Raw genomic sequence first — 20,734 nt, 5'->3', positions numbered from 1 at the left:
TGCATTTTTGTGATGAGCGCTGATTTTCACGACTTGACCATTGGAGTCCTGGCTTATATCGGACTCCTCGGTCTCTTTTTTCTCTCTCCTTTCTTTATCTCCACGATCCAAATGATATCTATGCTGGAATTTTTCGCCCATGTTAGGCCTCAACTCCGAAGATGGCGAATGCGATGGGCTTGTCTAACATGCACAGTCACAGACAAGCCCAGTGGATGTTTTATACCGCACATTTTCTTCCAAAAACGAAAATGGAACCCGTCCAAAATACGGATCCGGCGCTGGCGGCTTGTTTTCTCTTTCATTCATTTCTATTTTTGCTTTGTGGTACTTTTACTTTGCATCGGGTCCCTGCAACCCGCTTTTCTTTGTGATGATCATTGACATGCTCGACGTTTTGTTTGTTTTGTTTGGAGGCTACATCTGGTTTTTGGGTGGTCATTTTAGAACTTGGATCCGGGGCTGGTGGCGTTGATTGTTCTCCTGGGACTTTTTACGCTTATGGGCCTGAGATAGTAACCTGTATTTCTTGTATCTTTCCCAATACATGTCTATATTGTGCTGAATCTTTCCACGCTAAGTATCCTTGTAAAGACACACCAATAGGTACAGAGGGTCAAGGCTATCACACACAATCCTCACATTTCTCTTTCTTTTCCTCGCTCTGCTCTCCCTTGTCCTCCTTCTTCTCCGCCTGCTGCTTTAAAGCTCGGTCTGTATGTCCCAAGTCCCTATCCGGAGCAATAACATTTCTTACAAGAGACTTAAGAGCCTTGACCTCTACGAACAGTTAGCACTTACACAAACCCTCAAGTACAAGCATATAATAATTAAACATACCAGGAAATCCCCCATCCCTCTTCCGATCCCACAAAATAATCTCTTGCGTATTCACCTCCCCATCCGCACTTTCATCACCGTGCCAAATAGTGACTGTAAAAACCCCACCAGTCATAGGCACAAGGGCGACTTCACCAAGATCAGTGCCAAAGGTTGAGAGGAGTTCTTGCGCGAACTGGAAAAATTGTTAGAGTTCAAAGGTAGCATTCAAATGTTTCGATATGGATAAGGATGTGGATGTGCTACTGTATTGTATCCATATATATATATGCACATACACATGGATATATTTATCCATACATAAGCTACATGGGGGGTAGAATAACATACATAAGCAGCTCGCAGCATCCATCGACACTGGGTACAGAATTTGATAGAGATGCGCGGGAGATGTACCCGTTCCAGAGATGTAGGTCCGAGTCCTGCAGGTTTTGATACCTTCGCTGCCGTATCGACCGACGTGACTTCAGTCATGATGTCGTGAGTTCTGACAGTGAGAATTGGAATCGGAATTTGAGGGGTCGTGCTTGATGAGGAAGGGGTCGGTGTGCAGCTCTGCAAGAAAAGAGTAGGTTTGATATAATGATGCAATTACCTGAAGCAGGCTGACTTTGAGACTGAGATGTTGAATGAATTCTGTAGTGGGATGATGTCAGCGGGGATCCTGATTCGGCCTCGGGTCCTGGCAGCAGACTGGGTAGAAATGGGATGGGATTCTAATCCAATTATATTACGTGATGTGCTTGGGGCTCAAAATGAAATGGTCTAGAGTACACTAAGAACAATGTTTAATGGAGCTTATCTACTGGTTAGATGACCTCAGGAATTCGAGGCTATTTGTATGTGCTGTGATTAGAACGGTATTGTATTGGTCATTGGATGCAAATCGAATCTATGATACACGAATGGCAACCGACTCTTGTCTTTTCGGACAAAGATGATTTTGGAGAACCCAGAAACATAGGAAAATGGCTTTAAACAAAGACGATAAATGGGGAATGGTGCGGTTGAAGAGACGAAGTAGAAGAGAAGTAAAAGTGACAAGGTCAAAGAGAAGTAAAAAAGTAAAAGAGACAGGGCTACACAGGGCGTATCGTCACACACCTCTGCGGCCGGAGTTTGAAGTTGAGCCTAGAGCCCGATGGGTCCGTAGAATCTTGGTGCAGTCGAAGTGGTCGTGCAAGGCCAGCAGACGATTTCTTCAGGGAGCACCACGGGTCGCTGATCCACACCCGGTGAGTGAGCGATCGCGGCTTTGGGTTGTTTTCGAATCCAAAGGGTGTGTTGAGTTGGGAAAAGACGATCATCAGGGGGCGGTAGATCCGGGGATTAAGATGTTGGAGGAAAAACGGAGGGAAAAAACAGAGAAATCGTGTCGTGGCGATTAAGTAGATCGTCATAAGACCATTACATAACGGTGCAGCAACCGTTTCCTTGCTGCTGGGGAGCATAAGGATCTTCACGCTTGTCGACCTGGAGAAGTAACAAGGTTAGCGATTTGCGCGTGCGCCCGGGCAGAAAAAGCACGGTCGCATACCTGACCCCATACGGAGGGAACCATGAAGTCGCGAGTATTGTTGCAGTAAGAGATGAGACTAAAGAACAAAGAATCCGTTAGGGAAAAACTGGTTTTTTTTTGTTTGGGTACTGATGCGACAAAGGGGCACACTCACGAGAGCGCGGCCTCGGAGACCTTAACCCGTGGACGATCCAGGTCCTCCTTCAGACGGGCATTAAGCTCAGTCAATCGACGGTACTTCAAGTCGGCAACACTCTGCTTCTTGTTCTTGACATCGCCCCCAGATCGCAGTTCGTAGGCGGGCATTGTGACGGGTGTGGATGGGGAAGGTCGCGATGGAAGGAGAGAGAAAGGGGGGTTTTCGGACCAGAGGGGGTTGAACTTAGAAACCGGTAACTTGGGTACGGGGGCCAAGTGTCCACACAAGGTCCAGTTGATGTTAAGCGCTTTACTTAACAAAGAAAAATGAAAGAAACGAGGGAATAAGTTAGGAGCCAAAGGAAGGGATTGAGGGTCGTCGGATATGTTCAAGAGGGATTTTCCCCGTTATTTTCGCTCATTCATTGTAGGTCCGTGGGTGGCTTATTCATCTTCCGGGTACATGTACTTCCAACCACTCCTCAATCAATAGTCTTATGGGTCAATATTAAGTACCGATACATTTGAGTAAATCTGACCCATCTACAGAGTAAGGTCCTAATGGAAATGTAACGGGGTGAGATGGGGGACTGAATTGAGATAACCAGCTGACATTGGCATTGACAGTGAGATTGAGATTGAGATGATTTGATATTCAATACACATGAGCTAGTAGTACATAGTCATTGGTTGGTCGATACTCCGAAGGTGTTAAGCTATTCAGGTGCTGGTGTTGGGGTTGTTAAGGTGTCAAGGTGTCGATGTGGATGTCCCCGTAGTGAATATGTCATGTGACTGCCCCATCGCTTAGTCCCAAGTGGGCACAGACACCCGCGAATTTTCGGTTCACGCACAACAGGCCCTTCTTCCCCCTCTAGGTCTATCAGGACTTCGCGTGGCAGCTTCTTAACTCGGTTCTTGGACCCCTGCCCGTGTGCGAGACGCCTATCGTTTTTCACCATTTTCATTTCCGACAAAAAACACCCAAAAACCCGGAAAAACCCTCAAGGGGTGGACTACCCATCATGCCGCCACCACCGCATATCAAACCTGAGAATGTCCTCAAGGTTGGTGATCATCATCGTCCTGATAAGATATCAGACTTGGCTTTTCCATACTTACTTCTCTTCTTACTTCTATAGCGGGCCCAGGAACTCATCGCCGTCGGTCAGGCCCCCGCTGCCCTGACCGTCCTGCACGAACATGTCACCTCCAAGCGTACCCGCAGCAGCCCTATCGCGTCGCTCGAGCCGGTTATGCTCCTCTTCGTCGAGCTGTGTGTTGATCTGCGCAAGGGAAAGGCAGCCAAGGATGGCCTGTACCAGTACAAGAACATCGCCCAGAACACCAACGTTGGCACCATCGAGGTCGTCCTGAAGCGCTTCATCGAGCTCGCCGAGCAGAAGGTCACCGAGGCCCAGGCCAAGGCCGACGAGATCCAGTCCTCCCTCGAGTCCGCCGCCCCCTCCTCCAATATCGACGATCTGGAGGCCATCGAGACCCCCGAGACCATCCTGTTGGCCACCGTCTCTGGCGAGCAGTCCCGGGACCGCACTGACCGCGCCATCGTCACTCCCTGGCTCAAGTTCCTGTGGGAGACCTACCGTACCGTCCTTGAGATCCTGAAGAACAACGCCCGTCTCGAGATTATGTACCAGTCGACCGCTCTGCAGGCCTTCCAGTTCTGCCTCAAGTACGCCCGTAAGACCGAGTTCCGCCGTCTCTGTGAGCTGCTGCGCAACCACGTCCAGAATGCCGCCAAGTACTCGTCCCAGATGCACGCCATCAACCTCAGCGATGCCGACACCCTACAGCGTCACCTGGATACTCGCTTCCAGCAGCTGAACGTCGCCGTCGAGCTGGAGCTGTGGCAGGAGGCTTTCCGCAGCATTGAGGACATTCACACCCTGCTCAACCTGAGCAAACGCCCGGCTAAGAACGTCATGATGGCTAACTACTACGAGAAGTTGGCTCGCATCTTCCTGGTCAGCGAGAACTACCTCTTCCACGCTGCCGCCTGGAACCGTTACTACAACTTGCTCCGCCTCTCCACCGTGGCCCTGGCTACTGGCCAGAGCACCAAGAAGGAGAACCCCTCCGTGACCGAGCCCGAGGTTACCAAGGCTGCTTCTTTCGTGCTCCTTTCTGCTCTGTCTATTCCCGTCATCAGCACCACCCGCTCGCGCGGTGCTCTGGTCGATGTGGATGAGGCTCGCAAGAACAAGAACACTCGCCTCACTAACTTGCTTGGTATGGCTCAGCCCCCTACTCGTTCGGTCCTGTTCCGTGATGCCCTGAACAAGGGTCTCCTCAAGCGTGTTCGCCCTGAGATCCGTGACTTGTACAACATCCTCGAGGTTGACTTCCACCCTCTGTCCATTTGCAAGAAGATCACTCCTATCTTGAAGCAGATTGGTGCCGACCCTGAGATGGAGAAGTACGTTGTCCCTCTCCAGCAGGTCATTCTCACTCGCCTGTTCCAGCAGCTGTCCCAGGTCTACGAGTCCGTTGAGCTCAAGTTCGTCTACGAGCTCGCTCAGTTCCCCGACCCCTTCCAGATTACCCCTGCGATGATTGAGAAGTTCATCATGAACGGTTGCAAGAAGGGTGACCTTGCCATCCGGGTTGATCACATCTCTGGTGTCCTCACCTTCGACTCCGATGTCTTCTCTTCGTCTAAGGCTATGCACGCTGGCAGTGGTGCCGGCTCCGCTGAGTCTGATGTCGGCTCCATTCAGCGCCTCCAGCACACCCCCGCCGAGATTGCCCGCTTCCAGCTTTCCCGTCTGGCCAAGACTCTGCACACCACTTGCATGTACGTTGACCCATCCTACAACGAGGCTCGTCAGCAGGCCAAGCAGGCCGCTCAGGCCCGCGCCTTGGCTGGTACCGCCAAGGAACACGAGGAGACTCTGGCTCGTCGTGTTATCATCGATAAGAAGAAGGAAGCTGCTACTGATGCCCTCAACCGCAAGCAGCGTGAGGAGGAGACCCGCAAGCGTATCCGCACTCAGCAGCTGCAGGATGCCGAGAAGAAGCGTTTGGCCGATGAGCAGCTTGAGCGTGAGCGCAAGCGCATTAAGGATGAGCAGGACCGTATCAAGCAGGAAGAGCTGAAGAAGCAGCTCGAGGAGCTCAAGACCGGTGTTAAGGGTATTGACATTAGCGAATTGGACCTGGACGAGCTGGATGGAAACCGCCTGCGTGCCATTAAGCTTGCTCAGCTGGAGAAGGAGAAGAACGAGCTGAACGACCGTGTTCGCACTACCGCCAAGCGTATCGACCACCTGGAGCGTGCCCTCCGTCGCGAGGAGATTAAGCATGTCCCTGCCGACTATGAGGCCCAAAAGAAGGCCGACCTGGAGCTCTATGAGGCCCAGAAGGCCGAGACTCTCAAGGAGGCCAAGTACAAGCACGCCGAGGCTGTTGCCCTCAAGCACCGTCTCGGTCGCCTTGTCCCGGCTTTCAGCAACTTCCGCAAGGAGGTTTCAGAGAAGCGCCACGAGGAGTTCGAGAAGCGCCGCAAGGCCGCCGAGCGCGAGTTCGAGGCCAAGAAGAAGCAGCGTATCAAGGAGGTCCAGGAACGCCGCCGCCGCGAGAGGCAGGAGCGCGAGGAGGAGGAGGCCCGCCGGGCGGAGGAGGAGGAGCGTGCTCAACGCGAGGAACAGGAGCGCGCTGCTCGCGACGAGGAGCGTCGTCGCGCACTGGCCGAGGAGAAGGCCCGTCGCGAGGAGGAGCGTGGCAAGCTCGACGAGATTGCTGCTCGCCAAAAGCAACGCGAGGAGGAGGCCGAAGCCCGCATGGCTGCTCGCAAGTCCGGTGCCCCATACGAGTCGGCCGAGCGCACAGCTCCCCGTCTCAACCTTGCTCGTCCCACTGGTGGCTCCGGCTGGAGAGATCGTTTGGCTTCCAAGGGAGAGTCTGCGGATGCACCTGCCCCCACTCGGGAGGAGCCCCCCGCCCGCCGGGCTGGTGGTGGATACGTGCCACCTCACCTCCGCGCTGGTGCCTCCGCTGGCTCTGGATCCGCCCCACAACCCCGTGAGCCTCGCGAGCCCCGTGATGCCCCCACTGAGCGCTGGGGTTCCCGTCACACACGCGAGGCCTCTGCTCAAGGCTCTGCTCCCCCGGCTGCCAAGCCTGAGGAGTCCAAGCCCAGCAGTGGCCGCTGGGTGCCGAAGTGGAAGCAGCAGCAGTAAGCGGCTTCATGGGTGGATGACTCTATTTTCTTCTTTTCACCTACAACTCTAGGGAGGGCATCAAAAAGTGGCATCGGATGTTTTTGTTCATTTCTATATCCGGCGCATGTTTTTTCACGAACCCCCTTCTCGCAACGACCCTGTATCATCGGCCATTCGTGGCTCTGTTCGGGCCCTGGTCTTCTCAATTGTTTTTCCGCGTTTCCAGTTAATTTCCCTTATCCCTTCGGATCATCTTGTCATCCGTGATGCCAATATCATGCTCTGCTCCATGCTTTTGGTCCCGAATTGGTCGGGATCCAGTGAATAGGATTGAATCATCTCTAGACTTTGAATTTTGCGTACATATTTGTCATCTCTGAATAATGTCTGAACATATCAAGGACTCGTAGAATCCGTATATCCGACGTTTATTACACCTTAGCGTTCGGACCTAGCGGAATTACCCCTGTTAGGGCTAATCAAGGTTTACGTGCTCCATTAATGGAATCTTGCAAAACCTTATGCTGTATTAGCTGGCGTACAATCTAGATAGATTATGCAAACCTTGGAAACCTAAGAAACACGTCAAGAACGCAGATGAGACATTCCGAGATTCTATACGGAGTGCATGGCCCAACTCTGTAGAACCCCTCCATGCGACTAAGAGACTCTCAATCCCATGGATCAAAATCCAACCCCGTATCCAATCAGCACTTTGAAAATCTATCAACATTTGTATATCATTATGTCCTCAAATTACGCCGCCTGGCAACTACAATGCCACGCCTCCAAATCCAAACAATCCCCTACCAAGAGACCCTCACCCAAACCCAAGTCTTAATACAAGAGCACGCCTGGACCATAACCCCAGCAGTATATACAAGAAACCGAGCTCCCCCTCGTCAAGTATCCCGTCATTTTGAGCGAAGACATCACCTTTTGCCGTTGGGGGTTTCTACTGCTGCTTATGCGCTTGTTCATGCGGAGTATCTTGAGTCGAAGTACACGGGTCTGTGACTGTGAATTTGGATTTGGATCTGGATTTAGATTATTCTTTAGAGAAGAATGCTGTGTTTGTTTCAGGTGGGAGGTCTTCTGTCGGAAGCAATGCTATTCAGTTGGCTGTTGCGGCGGGATTGGAAATTCTGACTACGGCATCGCCGAGGAACTTTGGGAGTTTGAGAAGACTTGGTGCGGATAAAGTCTTTGATTATACTGCTCCAGAAGTTGTTTCTCGGCTCGTTAGGGAGTTGGACGCTCGCTCCCACTGTGTGGGGATATTCCAGGCTGCTATATTTACGGCGTCTTTGAGTCCTATTTTGGAGGTTGCGGGCAGGGTCAATGCGGTGACAATGCATATGGGTGTGGTTCCAGAAGATGCGCGAGCTAAGATGCTCTTTGGGGATAGTCATGAAAGTATGCTGTGGTTGTGGCGGGAAGATACTGTGCTATGTCGCAGCCAATGCTTATGGAGACAAGGAACCTGAAAGGGTTTCAGGAGGGGTATGATGTGTTGAAGAAGAAGAAATTTGTCATTCTGTAAAGGATCAAGTTAACTTCGGTTTAACCAAGTAATAGGGTGGATAGGCTATATGCATATCAATTGATACATCGGGATATAAAAAACCACGAAACAGAAATAAAAGAACCAAGTGGATATCTGACAAGAAACAAAAAGGCGACCTAAAATTAAGGTCCATAACAGTCTAATGGCAGTTTGAACATTCCATGCCCTAAAAATGACAGTCATACTCGGATTATGCGGCAGCCACCTCTGCAGCTCCAAATAACTTCTCACGCCATTCACCACAAACGGCTTCAAAGCCACTGACGACATCTCGACACTCCTTCCCAGCCTCGCGACCTTGAAGTCGGCGATCCCAATCGCCTTTTTCAATCCACCGAAAGCCTTCTTCTCGGCTTTCTTCCTCCCGTCGAATATCGGAGACGAGCTCACGAGCGGAGCGGAGCCGACGCGATGCGGTGGAGGTCAGCTGGCGCGATTCGTAGAGGGTATCGCTTAAACCTCGAAGGGAGTGGGTGATGTCCGCAGTTTGAGATATCAGGGCCTGTAGAGACACAAGCGGGTTGAGGGCTGACCCTTGTGACGGAGTAGCCGGTCTGGAGCCCCGGTGAGTTTGTTCGGGGAAAGGATATGGGAGATTGGGCAAGAGGCCTTCGTCAATCAGAGGCATAAGAGAGTCAATGGCGTCGTCGGAGAGGAGAGGAAACGAAGAAAATAGAAGCGGATGGATGAGGGATTGAAGAATACGGGTTTGGTGGGTGAGATGAGAAGTAATAGAGGAGTGGGCAGTGATTAACCTGGATATAATTAGATTTTTTATTATGAAGCCATTCTCATTCAAGACCACATACCGCATGGCACTGTTCTCGATCCCACTCTGTCCACTTAGATCCCTCAACGACTCTACCGTCCTTTGAATGACACGGTCGTTCTCGCTGCCATTATTCTCGATACCCCGCCGCGCAAGGCTCTCAATATCAGCCATCTGGCTTTCCAATGCGGGGGAGAGATCGGCCGCCTCCTCAAGATCCGAGTCATTCCCATAGTCCGAGCCGTCGTACTGAGATTCCTGCCGCCGGTGTTGTCGAATCTGGTTGGCTCGCAGTCGGTTTCTAGCGGGAGAGTCTGTCGGTGACTGGGAGCGCATGTCGCGAACAGATTGTAGATATGCGTCCTCGCCGTCACTCTGATCTGTTTGTTGGGACCCCGCCGCGTTTTCCTGCCCAGAGGCATATCCATAACCATCTTCGTCTTGTTCCCACGCGTCTGCTAGTTCATCGGCAAGGTTACCCAGACCACCCCCTGCATCGGCGGAGAAATCTACCGACTCTCGATGGGACCCGTTAATGCCGTTGATGTTTTGGCGGGGTATGACCGGGGAGGGCGGTCCCGAGAGTCTGGGGGTTCGAGGCTCCGTAGGACTCTCTGGGGCAAATACATTGACCCCTGGGGCCCCTGGTGAGATTGGAGAGTCGTCCATGTTGGAGGGGTAGCGGTGAACGAGTTTCAGGGGAGACGGAGGGAGGGGCATCGGAAGGACAGGAGCTCTGAGTCTCCAAGTAAAATAGAAGATATGATAGATATGTATTCTTGAATGAATAAAATGGATAAGGAAGTCTCTCTCCTGAGAATCAATCAGAATAAATGAAAGAAGTAGACCAACAACACACAGTATTGAGGTCCCGAGGCGGTGATGAGGCAGTTGTTGTTGCAATGCCTAGGAATGTCTCGCAATGCAAAGTCTATCGCAACATGATCTATGCAAAGTAAAAGCTGACCAGCGCAAAACTTAGAGCAAAGAGCAAGGATCGACGCAGACCAGCTCAGCCCGCGAGTTGTGTCGAAAACAACGAATCATCGAAAAGTCTCACGTTGCTCATGTGGAGCCACCGCCTCGGCAGAAAAAAAGGCGTTTCAATATCACCACAAACCCCACATTCTTTCCCCTCGATAACCAGGTTTGGTGGCTGATTCAAGATGAGCGCTATTACACGCATGTCCCCACTGGACTTGCTGTCCCTGAACCTTACCAACTTGGACCCTTTGACGGAGAATTATGACCTCGGCTTCTATCTCAATTATCTCACTAAATGGCCGTCTCTGTTTAGCGCGGTGAAAGATCGCGATGCAGGCGTCGTTGGCTATAGTGAGTGATTGGGCTATTTGGTGTTGGATGTATGTAGCTGACTAATTGGTTATAGTAATGGGCAAACTTGAAGAGCAACATCCATCCATGCGACAGTCCGAGCACTACACCCCTTGGCACGGTCACATCACAGTGTTGACCGTTGCGCCAGCCTGGCGTCGCATGGGCTACGCAAGCCGGCTGACTGAGCAACTGGAGCGTGGATCAGATATCAACAATGCCTGGTTCGTGGACCTGTATGTCCGCGCAGGTAACAAAGTGGCAGTAGATATGTATAAAGGAATGGGGTAAGTTTGACATTGGACCAGCATGAATATCTCGCTAACGACAATCTACAGCTACTCCGTCTTCAGGCGAGTTGTCAGCTATTATAGTGATGACCCAACCGGTATGTCAGATACCGGGGAAGATGCTTTTGACATGCGGAAGCCATGCAGTCGAGACAAAAAGCTGGCACATGTGCGAGAAAAGGGCGAAGAATTCCTCGTGCATCCCGAGGATGTTTCATAGCGAGAAGATTGAACTGCATGATGCATTATATATCCATGAGCATATAATGGGAAACAGGAACGAGCATCTTCGGTTTTTAGCATGTTTATACCCATATGACTGGATAGAAGGAATGCCATTTGTTTCCATTTCAAGATTCTATTATCTATAATTGTCATATTGAATAACCTTCAAATGTTTGTGTGCAGTGTGGGACATCAAATAAAGACGCTATTAAACCACTGCGCAAATGAAAACGCCCGTATCGTATATGCAGAAACTTCAAAATATGGCAATTCTCAAAGGCATATGATGGCTGCGGCGATGTTCAAAAATGCAAAGCACTCTATGCTCTTTGAGTACCAGCAGTGCTCATTACAAGGCATGGGCGATTTCAGGTACTGGGCCATTGGACTGGGACCCGAACGCCTGAACTAGGCGGTGTATGCGTATCCCTCGGATGAACCTGAATAGAGTCACTAAGACAGTGCCCCGGAGATGAACTCAAGTCTTAGAGATCAGGTGCGGGCCTGACCGCAAAAATCTCAGGGTCGCCATAAGGACCGCCGAGGAAATGAGGCAGCAGCCCGTAAAGAGCTGCACACCGAGGTAACTACCAGTGCTACTAAGAATAGCACCACCAATCGGAGTACCAATGAGCAGGCCAATTGAGGTAACGGCAAAGACCTGACCAAGACGAGTGCCGAGATCACGCACATCAGGAGTCATGTATGCCATGACAACCGGTGGCATCGACACAAATCCACCAGAGAAGAAACCATAGAAAATAGAAAGGATGATAATCCCAGGAACAGTGTGGACAGAGATCCATACAAAGGCCAAGATGGAAGTGATGGTCACCGCCGGGGTGAGCATGTTGATCGGACCAGTATGGTCAGCAATGAAGTTCGGTCCAATACGGCCAAATGTCGAGGCTGCATTGAGCATGGACAGCAAATAGAATCCCAGATTCTCATCCACAATACCCGTGTCAATGGCGTAAGACTGAACGTAGAAGAGGAAGTTGTAGAACCCAAGGAAGCCCAGGAACATGGCAGCGCAGAAGATACAGTAACCAGGCTCTTTGAAAGCAGAAAGCTGGTAGAGCTTGCGCTTTTCTCTGGGCGGGATACGAATGCGCATGATGCTGAACGAGATGAAGATGGTTCCAAATGTGAGGAAGCCAATTGCTCTGGTGGCCCAAGCAAAGCCAACTTTTTTTTCCAATTGATCGAACATGATAGGGTAGACCACACCACCAATACTGCTACCGCTGGCGGCCAGGCCGTTGGCGAAACCCCTCTTTTCACGGAAATACTGGGGCAAGAGGGCCACCGAGGGCACAAACAAGCATCCTGCTGCTATGCCAATGACGACACCCTGTGCGAGAATTAACTGCCAATATTCAGTGGCCAGACTGGTCATCATAAGACCGAAAGGAAGCATGACATTGGCGACACCAATCAATACTCGGAAGTAGCCCGCATCAAACAGTGGGCCAGTGATAACTCCGACAAGCATCAGAAGGAAAGACTGAAGGGAACCAATCCAGGCGATGGTAGACGATGATGTACCAGAAAGTAAATTCGATTCATAGTATGTTTGGTATGCACCCCATGTATTGATCACGCCCCTATTGAAAGATGTAGTATTAGCGCAAGTTTTTGTCGCATTTGGGCGCATTACTTACCATGAGTTAAAGAAGAGAAAGAATGAGCCCAGGACCTGGAGCCATGAAACAAGCCCTTGATCGAATACAAACTCATCTACCGGCTTCTCGGCCGGTGACTCACACGCAGAGGCATTCAAATTTTCCTCGTCTGCGACGACTGGGATATCTGCAAGCACCTTTTGCTCTACTTCCAGATTAGTCGAACCCATATCGGACGTTCGCGCTCGTAGCGAACAGACTGAACAAAGAAGTGCTCGAGGGCCTACAGCACAAGGCACGGTGGAGTATAGAAAAACCGGGGTCAACCTCCATTCAAAAGAGAAGAAAAATTCTGATTATAAACCACGACCAAAGGCCGACCAAGCGGGGCGCTACTAAAAACTAAGGCGGAAGAGACCGAATCTCTAGCCATCTTTTGGCTACAGCGGGGCCCACCGATACCCACTGGCACCCACTGGATCCTTGTAGGAGTGTCATATGTATCGTAGTCCTGTAAATGCGGATATCAAACAGAGGGCGACCAATGATGATCACTGGGAGACGTGCCGATTACCCAGGCGAGCCAAGAATGACCCTGTGCGCTAATGTAGAAGAACAAAACTAAGTGCAACCCAAGTTCCCCGACTCCAATGACCCCAATCAATGTTGGGATTAGGGGGGGGGGGGAAAGTGGGACTTCGGGGAGGAAATTATCCCGGGGATTAACTCACGTGTTGGAGCATTGCCCTATCGAAGTATACGCAAGGGTGCACATAACTGTACTGTACTCCGTACCCCGTAGTTGTTTTTGTTATTATCATCTCATTATAGTACGGAGTACAAAGGTGTCTTGTCTTGGTATTACTGCAGAAACCGTCATTATTTTTTTGGTCTGTCTAGATTCATATACAGTTGGACCGTGTCCTTGGATATTTCCAAGGTTGTTCACGCCTTTTTTTCTTTTGGAGCCGCGGTTTCAATATCCCAAACTCCGAACGCTATGCTGATATCCACCCAAAGCAGAAAGACAAACCCCCCAATTTCCAGTGAAGGACGAATTATGACTTGCCTAGAGGAGCTCCTCGCAAGTCCAATCCTCGTACCTAAATCACGTTAGCCTGGAGCCCAATTGACATAGTTCTGTAAGTAGTTCTTACCATCCATCTGGCAAGTACCGCCGCACGATCAGAGGAATCTTCTTCTGGTTCAATTCCTTCATGGCAATCTGCAGGGGATCGGTTTCACCCTCAAGGTCAACAAGCACAGGAGCGTTCATACTACAAAGTTTGTTAGCCAATTGACTCCATAGACTGCGTTATGCGTGCGCAATTTATTTCCAACTACACACCTAATCTGCAGAGCTCGGGTACCCAGCACACGGGCGCGCTCGTATTTGGTGAGGTACGGGGTGGTGGTGCGCTGATCATTGGGGACCTTCTTCTCGCGTGACTGCTCCATAACCTTGGCAGATTGTCCAGCATTGGGGTCTCCAGAGACGACGACATTCTCGCCGTTCACGGCCGGCTGGTATGATTCTCCATCGACGCCATCGTCACCCTCCAGGCCCTCGTTGTCGAGGAAATCCTCGGGCTCGTGATCATCGAAAACCTCCTCATGGGGCTCGTAGTCGTAGCTGTATAGCAAATTGGATGTTAGAACCGGTCATCACAATAGCAGTATGGTCGGGCGCAAGCTCTAGACCCGCAGGGACGTTCAAGCTCTTCATGCGCCGACCTCAGTATCGCCATTGGGAAGCTTACGTCTCGGGCTCGTGGTCATCGCCGCCGTAGTCAGACATGATGTGATCGCTGTAAATGGAGACCGAGGGAACCAAGGAGAGTGAAACCCAAAGCGCGGGACCGAAGTTGTTGAACTCGTGAATGCAAAAAAAGCGGAAAATCTTCCTCCACGCTAGTCCGTCTTCGTCCTGACCGCCTTTTGGCTGCGGCAAAATATTTTTAATTCACGTCAGCACAACTTTCCTGAATTACAATTTTTTGCTTTTCTGATGCATACCTTCCTTCAGGGGGCATCTGATCATGGCATCTAAGCGGAAAGCTTCCACTGATGTGGATTTGTCGTCCAAAAGGCTCCACATGAGCGATCTACACAATGATGGTGAGCCGTCACAATGCGGTCTCGATTGCCCAAATGCATACTGACCGATTTCAAAGATCCCATTTACGAAGAAACCCATTCTGATGCAGAATACTCTGCTCCAGAGACTCCTAGCCTCGCTAGTTATGACATGAACGACACTCCTCCGACACCAATTTCTACTACCTCCGCTCGATACCCATCGGAACTTAAGACCCATCGCTGTCCATTCGAGGGCTGTGAGAAGGCTTTCAACCGCCCTGCTAGGCTTCAGGAACATATTCGGTCGCATAACAATGAACGTCTTTTTGCGTGTACCTTCGACGGCTGTGACAAGACCTTCCTACGAACCTCCCATCTCAACCATCATGTTAAGAGTGCCCATACTGGAGCTCGAGACTATGTGTGTCCCCGACCAGACTGCGACAAGAGTTTTGTGACAGGCTCTCGACTTCGTCGTCACATTGCTGCACACGATGGAAGAGACAAATACCGTTGTACCGAATATCCACCCTGCGAGGAGACGTTCCGCAAACACTCCACGCTACAGAAACACGTTCTGACAGTGCACCTGCACCAGAAACCGTTCCCGTGCACACATATCGATGAAACTACTGGGCAGAAATGTCAAATGGCATTTGAGACTGCTGGTCATCTCCGAGCCCACCAAAGCAGAATTCATGCCGAGAAGAGATTTAGCTGTGCTGAGTGCACCGAGCATTTGCAGGGCTCGGAGAGTGCTGCTCTTTACTTCCCGACATATGCCATTTTACAAGAACATATTCGAACTGTTCATCCTCCGCAGTGTCCCCAATGCCCTATTGTCTGTTCAACCTCGCGAGAGCTACGACGCCACCTTGAAGTTGCTCATGGAGATGCGAGCTTGGAGGACAGGAAGGTATTCGATTGCACCCATCCCGGCTGTGATCGCAGCTTCACAAAGAAGGGAAACTTGACTGTCCATGTCCGAACGGTACACGAAGGAGAGAAGCGATTTGGTTGTGGTGAGACGGACCTCTCAGCCTCGAAGAAGGTTACCGGCTGGGACGGAATTGGCTGCGGGAAGAGGTATGGAAGCAAACTTGCGCTAGAAGAACACATTCGCACTGCGCATTTGGGCTTCCAAAATGCCAAAGCAGAGCGGCGCCAACGACTTGGTCTTAGCAAGAAGGCCTGTGTTAACAACCAAATGTCCACATTGGCGGCCCTGACTGGCCATGGCTACGTCGAGGAGTCTGGCCGCCATATTGCATGTATCTACGATTCCTGTGAACACCGATTCCACCGTGACTACGACTTGTGGGTGCATATGACTGCCAAGCATGGCTGCTCTGAAGACGAAGTCCAGGGCCTGTTCATGCAGCGTGCTCTATTAGGAGACCAGTCTGGCCCTGGCGGGAACTCACTCGGCATCTACGGGCTCGAGTTTGATGATGCCAACTTGGGCTTTTCGCATGAGTCAAGTTATGGACAGGGAACTGTTCAGTCTCATAATACCTCCGTTCTCCCCTCACAGTCTGGTCCAGATTCTGATATTATGATGCAAGACGCATTTTCTGCGGATGGCAGTCACGCTGACACTATGATACCCAATCACAACGAGATGTCATTGATTGACCCTGTTCTGGCTTACCATTTGATGGAGAGCTAAAGCAAGTCCCCAAATGACAACATTTACGGCGTCACGGTTTCCAGCGTGTTTCTTATATTGTTTCTTATTGAAGGATTTCGGAGTCCCCTTACATGCACTTATCTACGGGTAGTGCCAGTTGAAATAAAATTTCTCTTTCTTTTTAGCAATTTCTCCGCCACCCCTAATTCTCTTGTACACCTCTAACCGAGCAACATACCTATGAATTCGATACAAGTAACTTCTTATAGTCTTTCAATTTCCGCTGGGAATTTTAACCAAAATTCCGTACACTTTTATAGTCTACTGAAGCTAAATTGGTACGTGTAGCAATACCTTTCTATTTCAATTTTCTTTCTTTGTTCGGGTTGTTTTTGGAACCTTATTTGTACTCTCGCCTAACGCTTCTTGGTCACTGCAGAGGCGGTCAACTCTGCATAGGTGGATGCTGACACACTATCTAAACCATCAATTCTTGCCCAACACTGCACAGGTGGCTGCTAACGCAAACTCGGACCCGATTCCTCGGCAAGGCCAACACGGTCAAATAGACGGTCAAGTTCACATTCACGCTCCCACACTTGAGTTCGGCTTTCCAATTAATGGGCTTGGATGGACTACCGGACCAGCCGGTATCTATTAAGAGCTTCCCAGTCCAAAAGAATTGAAAGCTCTTCCTCATTGAAGATAGGGTAGCTGCTTGAACGGAGCGGGCTGCGTGACACAGAAGGGATATTTCCCTCTTCTCTGATTCTAGCCTGCAACTCAAGGCGCTTGTTGTCCTTTGGTTCGTCGATGTCCATTGTGACATCTCGGAAACATGCTCTTCTTCACCAAGTATGGTCCCTGGAAAGAGGGTCGCCATTCCAGAAGTTGGAGAGGGAAAGTCCAAGATATGGCCTCGTTGTGAAGAGGCATGTTGCTCTCTCTTTGATTCTCGCGAAAGTACTTGATGTATTCTCTCAAGTTCCGGAGATAATCCCGATTGGGTTCTTGAGGGTACCACGCATACAGTGACTGGATCCTGTTGCGAACCAGGTAGTCCGCGTCACAGGGTAACCGCATTTTGATCAGGTACTTGCAGAGCTCTACCTGAGGTTCATTGGTAAGATCAACACCTAACACCGTAAACAAACGGGTGATTTCAGTGAACATACTCACTGTAGGATAGCCTCTGGCTAGAGCAAGTCATTCGGCTAGTTGTACTAGCATATTGAGCATTTGGCCGTTTTCTGTGCGAATGACCTCGTTGTCAATGTCGTGGCCAAGGTTTTCAGATACCTGAACTGTGGGTATAGGGATTTTGGGAGGTTCCTGAACACCCATTATGGCACTGAGCAGCGTGGCATGCAAGCCTCCGAGAGAACTTGCCCGTTTGTAATATGGTGGCCCCCACTTCGGATACTTAGATCTATCCATAATGTATTCATCCCACGTCATGGTACATATACAGGCATCAGGACGCGACTCAAGTCTACCTAATCTCTTCTGAAGTTCCCAGTTTTCGTCACACGACTGGGGGTAAGAGTGATAAATCGATGCTAAAGAAATTAATGTTAGAACTGACCTATTCTAGTAGCAAACACTGCAAACGCTCCGAAGGTTTGTCTAAAGACGAACAAAGAACAACAGGGGAAAGCAAACTTACGGTTGTCCACTCGGTACCACTCCGTCTCCACGATTCGTTTCTTGAAGTCGTCAATAACAATAAGATCCTTCGACCACCTCCATTCTTCGAGAACATTGTCAGGCTGATCCTTGCGGTCCTGGATCCAGTAAACAATATGTTTTGGCTCGGTTGGATCTCTCAGTGGAGCAACCAGATCGCGCAGAGTAAAGAGTACGCAGGGCTTCACCAAGACTTGACTCATCTCTCCTGCGACCATTTTCAACATCAATTTCTATTCAATTTCATCAGAGTCTTTCAACTGAAGAGTTGCAGGTTCACGCAGTGGCCATTTATCCCAAGGAGCTCGGAAGTTTCGAGTCTGATCAACACGAGTGACCAGTTCACGTTCAACCTTCAAAAAGTCCCATCCGCTGAATCGACCCATCATCACTTGCAGTTCAACGCATTCCTTCTCGTCGGCGAACATGAGCATCAAGAGATGTCCATATGTTCCAGGAAGCTGGTTGCGATCGAAGTCCGAAAACCATTGCTTGATTGACTGTGGGAAAGCCTTGAGGTCAAAGCCAATGGTGTTATTCGCAATAGGTTCTATGAGCAACTTTTAGTAGTGGAACTCAGGATGAGGTCCATAGTATGGCAAATCATCAGTGGAATTGGGAGAGGTGGGAACGACTGGGGAAGATGCATGGGTTTGGAGAGATTCGAGTGACTTGGACGTTCTGATTGTAACATTGACCCAATCTTCGGGTTCTATCAAATCGGTGATATCATCTGCATTCTGTCGAGCGATCGTGAAGCCCGAAGGCTTTCGAATGGCAGTTGTGCGGGTGATGAAATAGAAGGAAAATTGCAAGAAAGATGAAGAGAAATGAAAGAGGTCCCTGGGAATTAAGAGAGGTTTGCATTTCATCGGAGCTAACGTGAAAATTTGACGAAATAGGCAATTGGAAGATGGGCGCCTGAAATTTCGGGGTTCTTCCAGTATAAGCTGCCCAGGTAAGAGCCCTTGAGGCTGTCTTATGACTCTGTATGTGCCTGGAGTCTTTGGGAGGATCTTTTATGGAATTCTCACGATAGAGATCTGGAAATGTTGAATACCTAAAGCTATTCATGACAATTCTGTCTTTATTATGTGATTATGCTGCTGAGTTTCAGTCTATGTCCTCGGGAATCTCAACCTTCAAATGCTATCGGCAGGAAGGTTGATTGGAACATTGGAAGCCTAGAAAGAATCATACACAGACAGATTGTGAGGACCATGCTCAGCATGGATATCTCCATAGATATGCTGATATGTAGCATTATATCAGCCTAGGAAGGCATGCAAATGTGATGAACTGCTAGTGCTGGTTAAGCACCTGCCAATGGGTTCAAACTCTTGTAAATAATCTCCCAATTGTTAACCTAAGGCGTGGCTAAACAGTGGACGAATACTACAATATGGATTTCAAACGTTATATGTTGGAATGAATGTCACTAGAAAGAATACCAGGAACATGTTTTCAATTTTGTCTAGAACCTTTATTGTACATAATGTTGCTAACATTTAAGAGACAGTATCGGAACATCCAAATATTCATTCCTGTACATGCAAGTTATATATGTAAGGGACATCTGGATGCAGATCTCGGCCACGTGCATATAGAGATACATTTCCTGTCCACGGGTTGAATGATTGCCTCAATTTTATCCTTACATAACCATTCAATATCTATTAGAAAGAACATCCTGCTCCTTTAATACTTACGAAGTTAGCCCTAACTTGGGAGGTAACATTAGAAATCATAGGGCCCCACTTACTCTGCATGGATGTCAGTGTTTCAGCTGATTGGAAGTAAGAATAGTGGCTGTCTTGTCGGCCAAGCTAACTGGAACGGGATGAACGTGGCGCTAGTGTAAGTTGCGGGGGTTGACCCTGAGTGCAGGTTCCCCTGTTTGACCATGCTTAATCCCGGACGCTGATCCGTTGGAACCCGATCTGTTAGATTTCAACAGCACAGCCACCATTTGCCAGCACAAATATATTCCTACAGTCCTTTGGGGATTACTGTGACCCAACATTGAACATTTTAAAGTCGAGATTAACCATGGCTAACAGTGGATCCCTTCCCCGGTATCGGACCTTGCCAAGCAATCGCTTGCGACCAGAAGTAGTTAAAAAGGGTTCAGGTGCCCTGTGGCTGACAACAGTGGAGACCTAAATCTGCCGAGCACGAGAGGGGTACGTATGCTTTTGAACCGCCATTAGGGGTCCAAGACTCCAAGACTCTGGGCAGGACTCTGGGCTCCGGGCAAAGAGGGAGACTGGCCCAATGTTCTGATTTGGATGAACACTGCATAAACAGGATTGGGCACAGAGATCCAGATCAGATTTCCAGTTGTTTCGTTTCTTGGTTTCTTTTTCCTCCCTTAGAGCGGTGTGATGCCACGAACCTCAAGTGCAGTGAGAATGTATAAACGTGGCCCGGCAGAAAAGCTCCCGGCTGACAAAGTCACGTTGAAAGTGGCAAGACCGAGTGGCGTGCTAGTCATAACCTACTTGGAAAATACAAATAAAAAATGAATCATAAACAGAACAAAAATCCATGTAGACCGAGTACTTTGTAGACCTTTTCAAGTGGAACAGAATTTTCTATATAGAGTGCATAGTTCTGTGCTATATTTGGGTGAGACAAAGGACTCCTCCACCTGGGCACCGCCGATCGCACGTACCTAAGAGGGTCCGGGATGACGCAGCCTACATTTAGACCATAAGTTATCTGGACTTGACCTACTTTTCCAGATCAATTATAGCTTGCACGTAATATATGTAGCTTATCTTGTTTCAAAGTCCCACAGGTATGCGACGTGGAGTAAATTGATTTTCTCCATTGAAATCATTATCCAAT

At 49.5% G+C, this 20,734-nt stretch overlaps 10 protein-coding genes across 10 annotated transcripts; 3 read left to right on the top strand and 7 right to left on the bottom strand.

Annotated features, from left to right (window-relative positions):
• Positions 1-625: 625 nt before the first annotated feature.
• N7520_011859 (Rdx family protein) lies at positions 626-1,314 on the bottom strand (the record flags this gene model as incomplete). The annotated part of the gene is made up of 3 exons (XM_057145792.1): positions 626-780; positions 841-1,015; positions 1,171-1,314. 3 exons carry the CDS (start codon positions 1,312-1,314, stop codon positions 626-628), a joined length of 474 nt encoding a protein of 157 aa, XP_056991546.1.
• A 933-nt stretch (positions 1,315-2,247) lies between these two features.
• N7520_011858 (guanine nucleotide-binding protein subunit gamma) lies at positions 2,248-2,665 on the bottom strand (the record flags this gene model as incomplete). Its single annotated transcript, XM_057145791.1, has 3 exons — positions 2,248-2,313; positions 2,378-2,435; positions 2,514-2,665. 3 exons carry the CDS (start codon positions 2,663-2,665, stop codon positions 2,248-2,250), a joined length of 276 nt encoding a protein of 91 aa, XP_056991545.1.
• Positions 2,666-3,522: 857 nt separating this feature from the next.
• On the top strand, positions 3,523-6,696 carry tif32 (putative eukaryotic translation initiation factor 3 subunit EifCa; the record flags this gene model as incomplete). The annotated part of the gene is made up of 2 exons (XM_057145790.1): positions 3,523-3,564; positions 3,640-6,696. 2 exons carry the CDS (start codon positions 3,523-3,525, stop codon positions 6,694-6,696), a joined length of 3,099 nt encoding a protein of 1,032 aa, XP_056991544.1.
• A 1,739-nt stretch (positions 6,697-8,435) lies between these two features.
• N7520_011856 (uncharacterized protein) lies at positions 8,436-9,734 on the bottom strand (the record flags this gene model as incomplete). Its single annotated transcript, XM_057145789.1, has 2 exons — positions 8,436-9,000; positions 9,055-9,734. The coding sequence occupies 2 exons, from the start codon at positions 9,732-9,734 to the stop codon at positions 8,436-8,438; spliced, it is 1,245 nt and encodes a 414-aa protein (XP_056991543.1).
• A 446-nt stretch (positions 9,735-10,180) lies between these two features.
• On the top strand, positions 10,181-10,859 carry N7520_011855 (peptide alpha-N-acetyltransferase complex B subunit NAT3; the record flags this gene model as incomplete). Its single annotated transcript, XM_057145788.1, has 3 exons — positions 10,181-10,349; positions 10,405-10,636; positions 10,688-10,859. The coding sequence occupies 3 exons, from the start codon at positions 10,181-10,183 to the stop codon at positions 10,857-10,859; spliced, it is 573 nt and encodes a 190-aa protein (XP_056991542.1).
• A 483-nt stretch (positions 10,860-11,342) lies between these two features.
• N7520_011854 (MCT family MFS transporter) lies at positions 11,343-12,719 on the bottom strand (the record flags this gene model as incomplete). Its single annotated transcript, XM_057145787.1, has 2 exons — positions 11,343-12,471; positions 12,529-12,719. The coding sequence occupies 2 exons, from the start codon at positions 12,717-12,719 to the stop codon at positions 11,343-11,345; spliced, it is 1,320 nt and encodes a 439-aa protein (XP_056991541.1).
• Positions 12,720-13,558: 839 nt separating this feature from the next.
• On the bottom strand, positions 13,559-14,287 carry N7520_011853 (DNA-directed RNA polymerase core subunit RPO26; the record flags this gene model as incomplete). Its single annotated transcript, XM_057145786.1, has 4 exons — positions 13,559-13,592; positions 13,647-13,766; positions 13,838-14,122; positions 14,250-14,287. The coding sequence occupies 4 exons, from the start codon at positions 14,285-14,287 to the stop codon at positions 13,559-13,561; spliced, it is 477 nt and encodes a 158-aa protein (XP_056991540.1).
• Positions 14,288-14,528: 241 nt separating this feature from the next.
• N7520_011852 (uncharacterized protein) lies at positions 14,529-16,237 on the top strand (the record flags this gene model as incomplete). The annotated part of the gene is made up of 2 exons (XM_057145785.1): positions 14,529-14,607; positions 14,664-16,237. The coding sequence occupies 2 exons, from the start codon at positions 14,529-14,531 to the stop codon at positions 16,235-16,237; spliced, it is 1,653 nt and encodes a 550-aa protein (XP_056991539.1).
• Positions 16,238-16,833: 596 nt separating this feature from the next.
• Positions 16,834-17,019, bottom strand: N7520_011851 (uncharacterized protein; the record flags this gene model as incomplete). Its single annotated transcript, XM_057145784.1, has 1 exon — positions 16,834-17,019. The coding sequence occupies one exon, from the start codon at positions 17,017-17,019 to the stop codon at positions 16,834-16,836; it is 186 nt and encodes a 61-aa protein (XP_056991538.1).
• Positions 17,020-17,404: 385 nt separating this feature from the next.
• Positions 17,405-18,578, bottom strand: N7520_011850 (uncharacterized protein; the record flags this gene model as incomplete). Its single annotated transcript, XM_057145783.1, has 4 exons — positions 17,405-17,757; positions 17,865-18,092; positions 18,165-18,434; positions 18,563-18,578. 4 exons carry the CDS (start codon positions 18,576-18,578, stop codon positions 17,405-17,407), a joined length of 867 nt encoding a protein of 288 aa, XP_056991537.1.
• Positions 18,579-20,734: the final 2,156 nt, after the last annotated feature.

This window comes from Penicillium odoratum (assembly GCF_028828045.1).
Source record: "Penicillium odoratum strain IBT 22623 chromosome Unknown utg000008l_segment0_segment0, whole genome shotgun sequence".
NCBI lineage: Eukaryota > Fungi > Ascomycota > Eurotiomycetes > Eurotiales > Aspergillaceae > Penicillium > Penicillium odoratum.
Note: the sequence above shows the minus strand (reverse complement) of the source record. Positions and strands in the feature narration are given on the sequence as shown.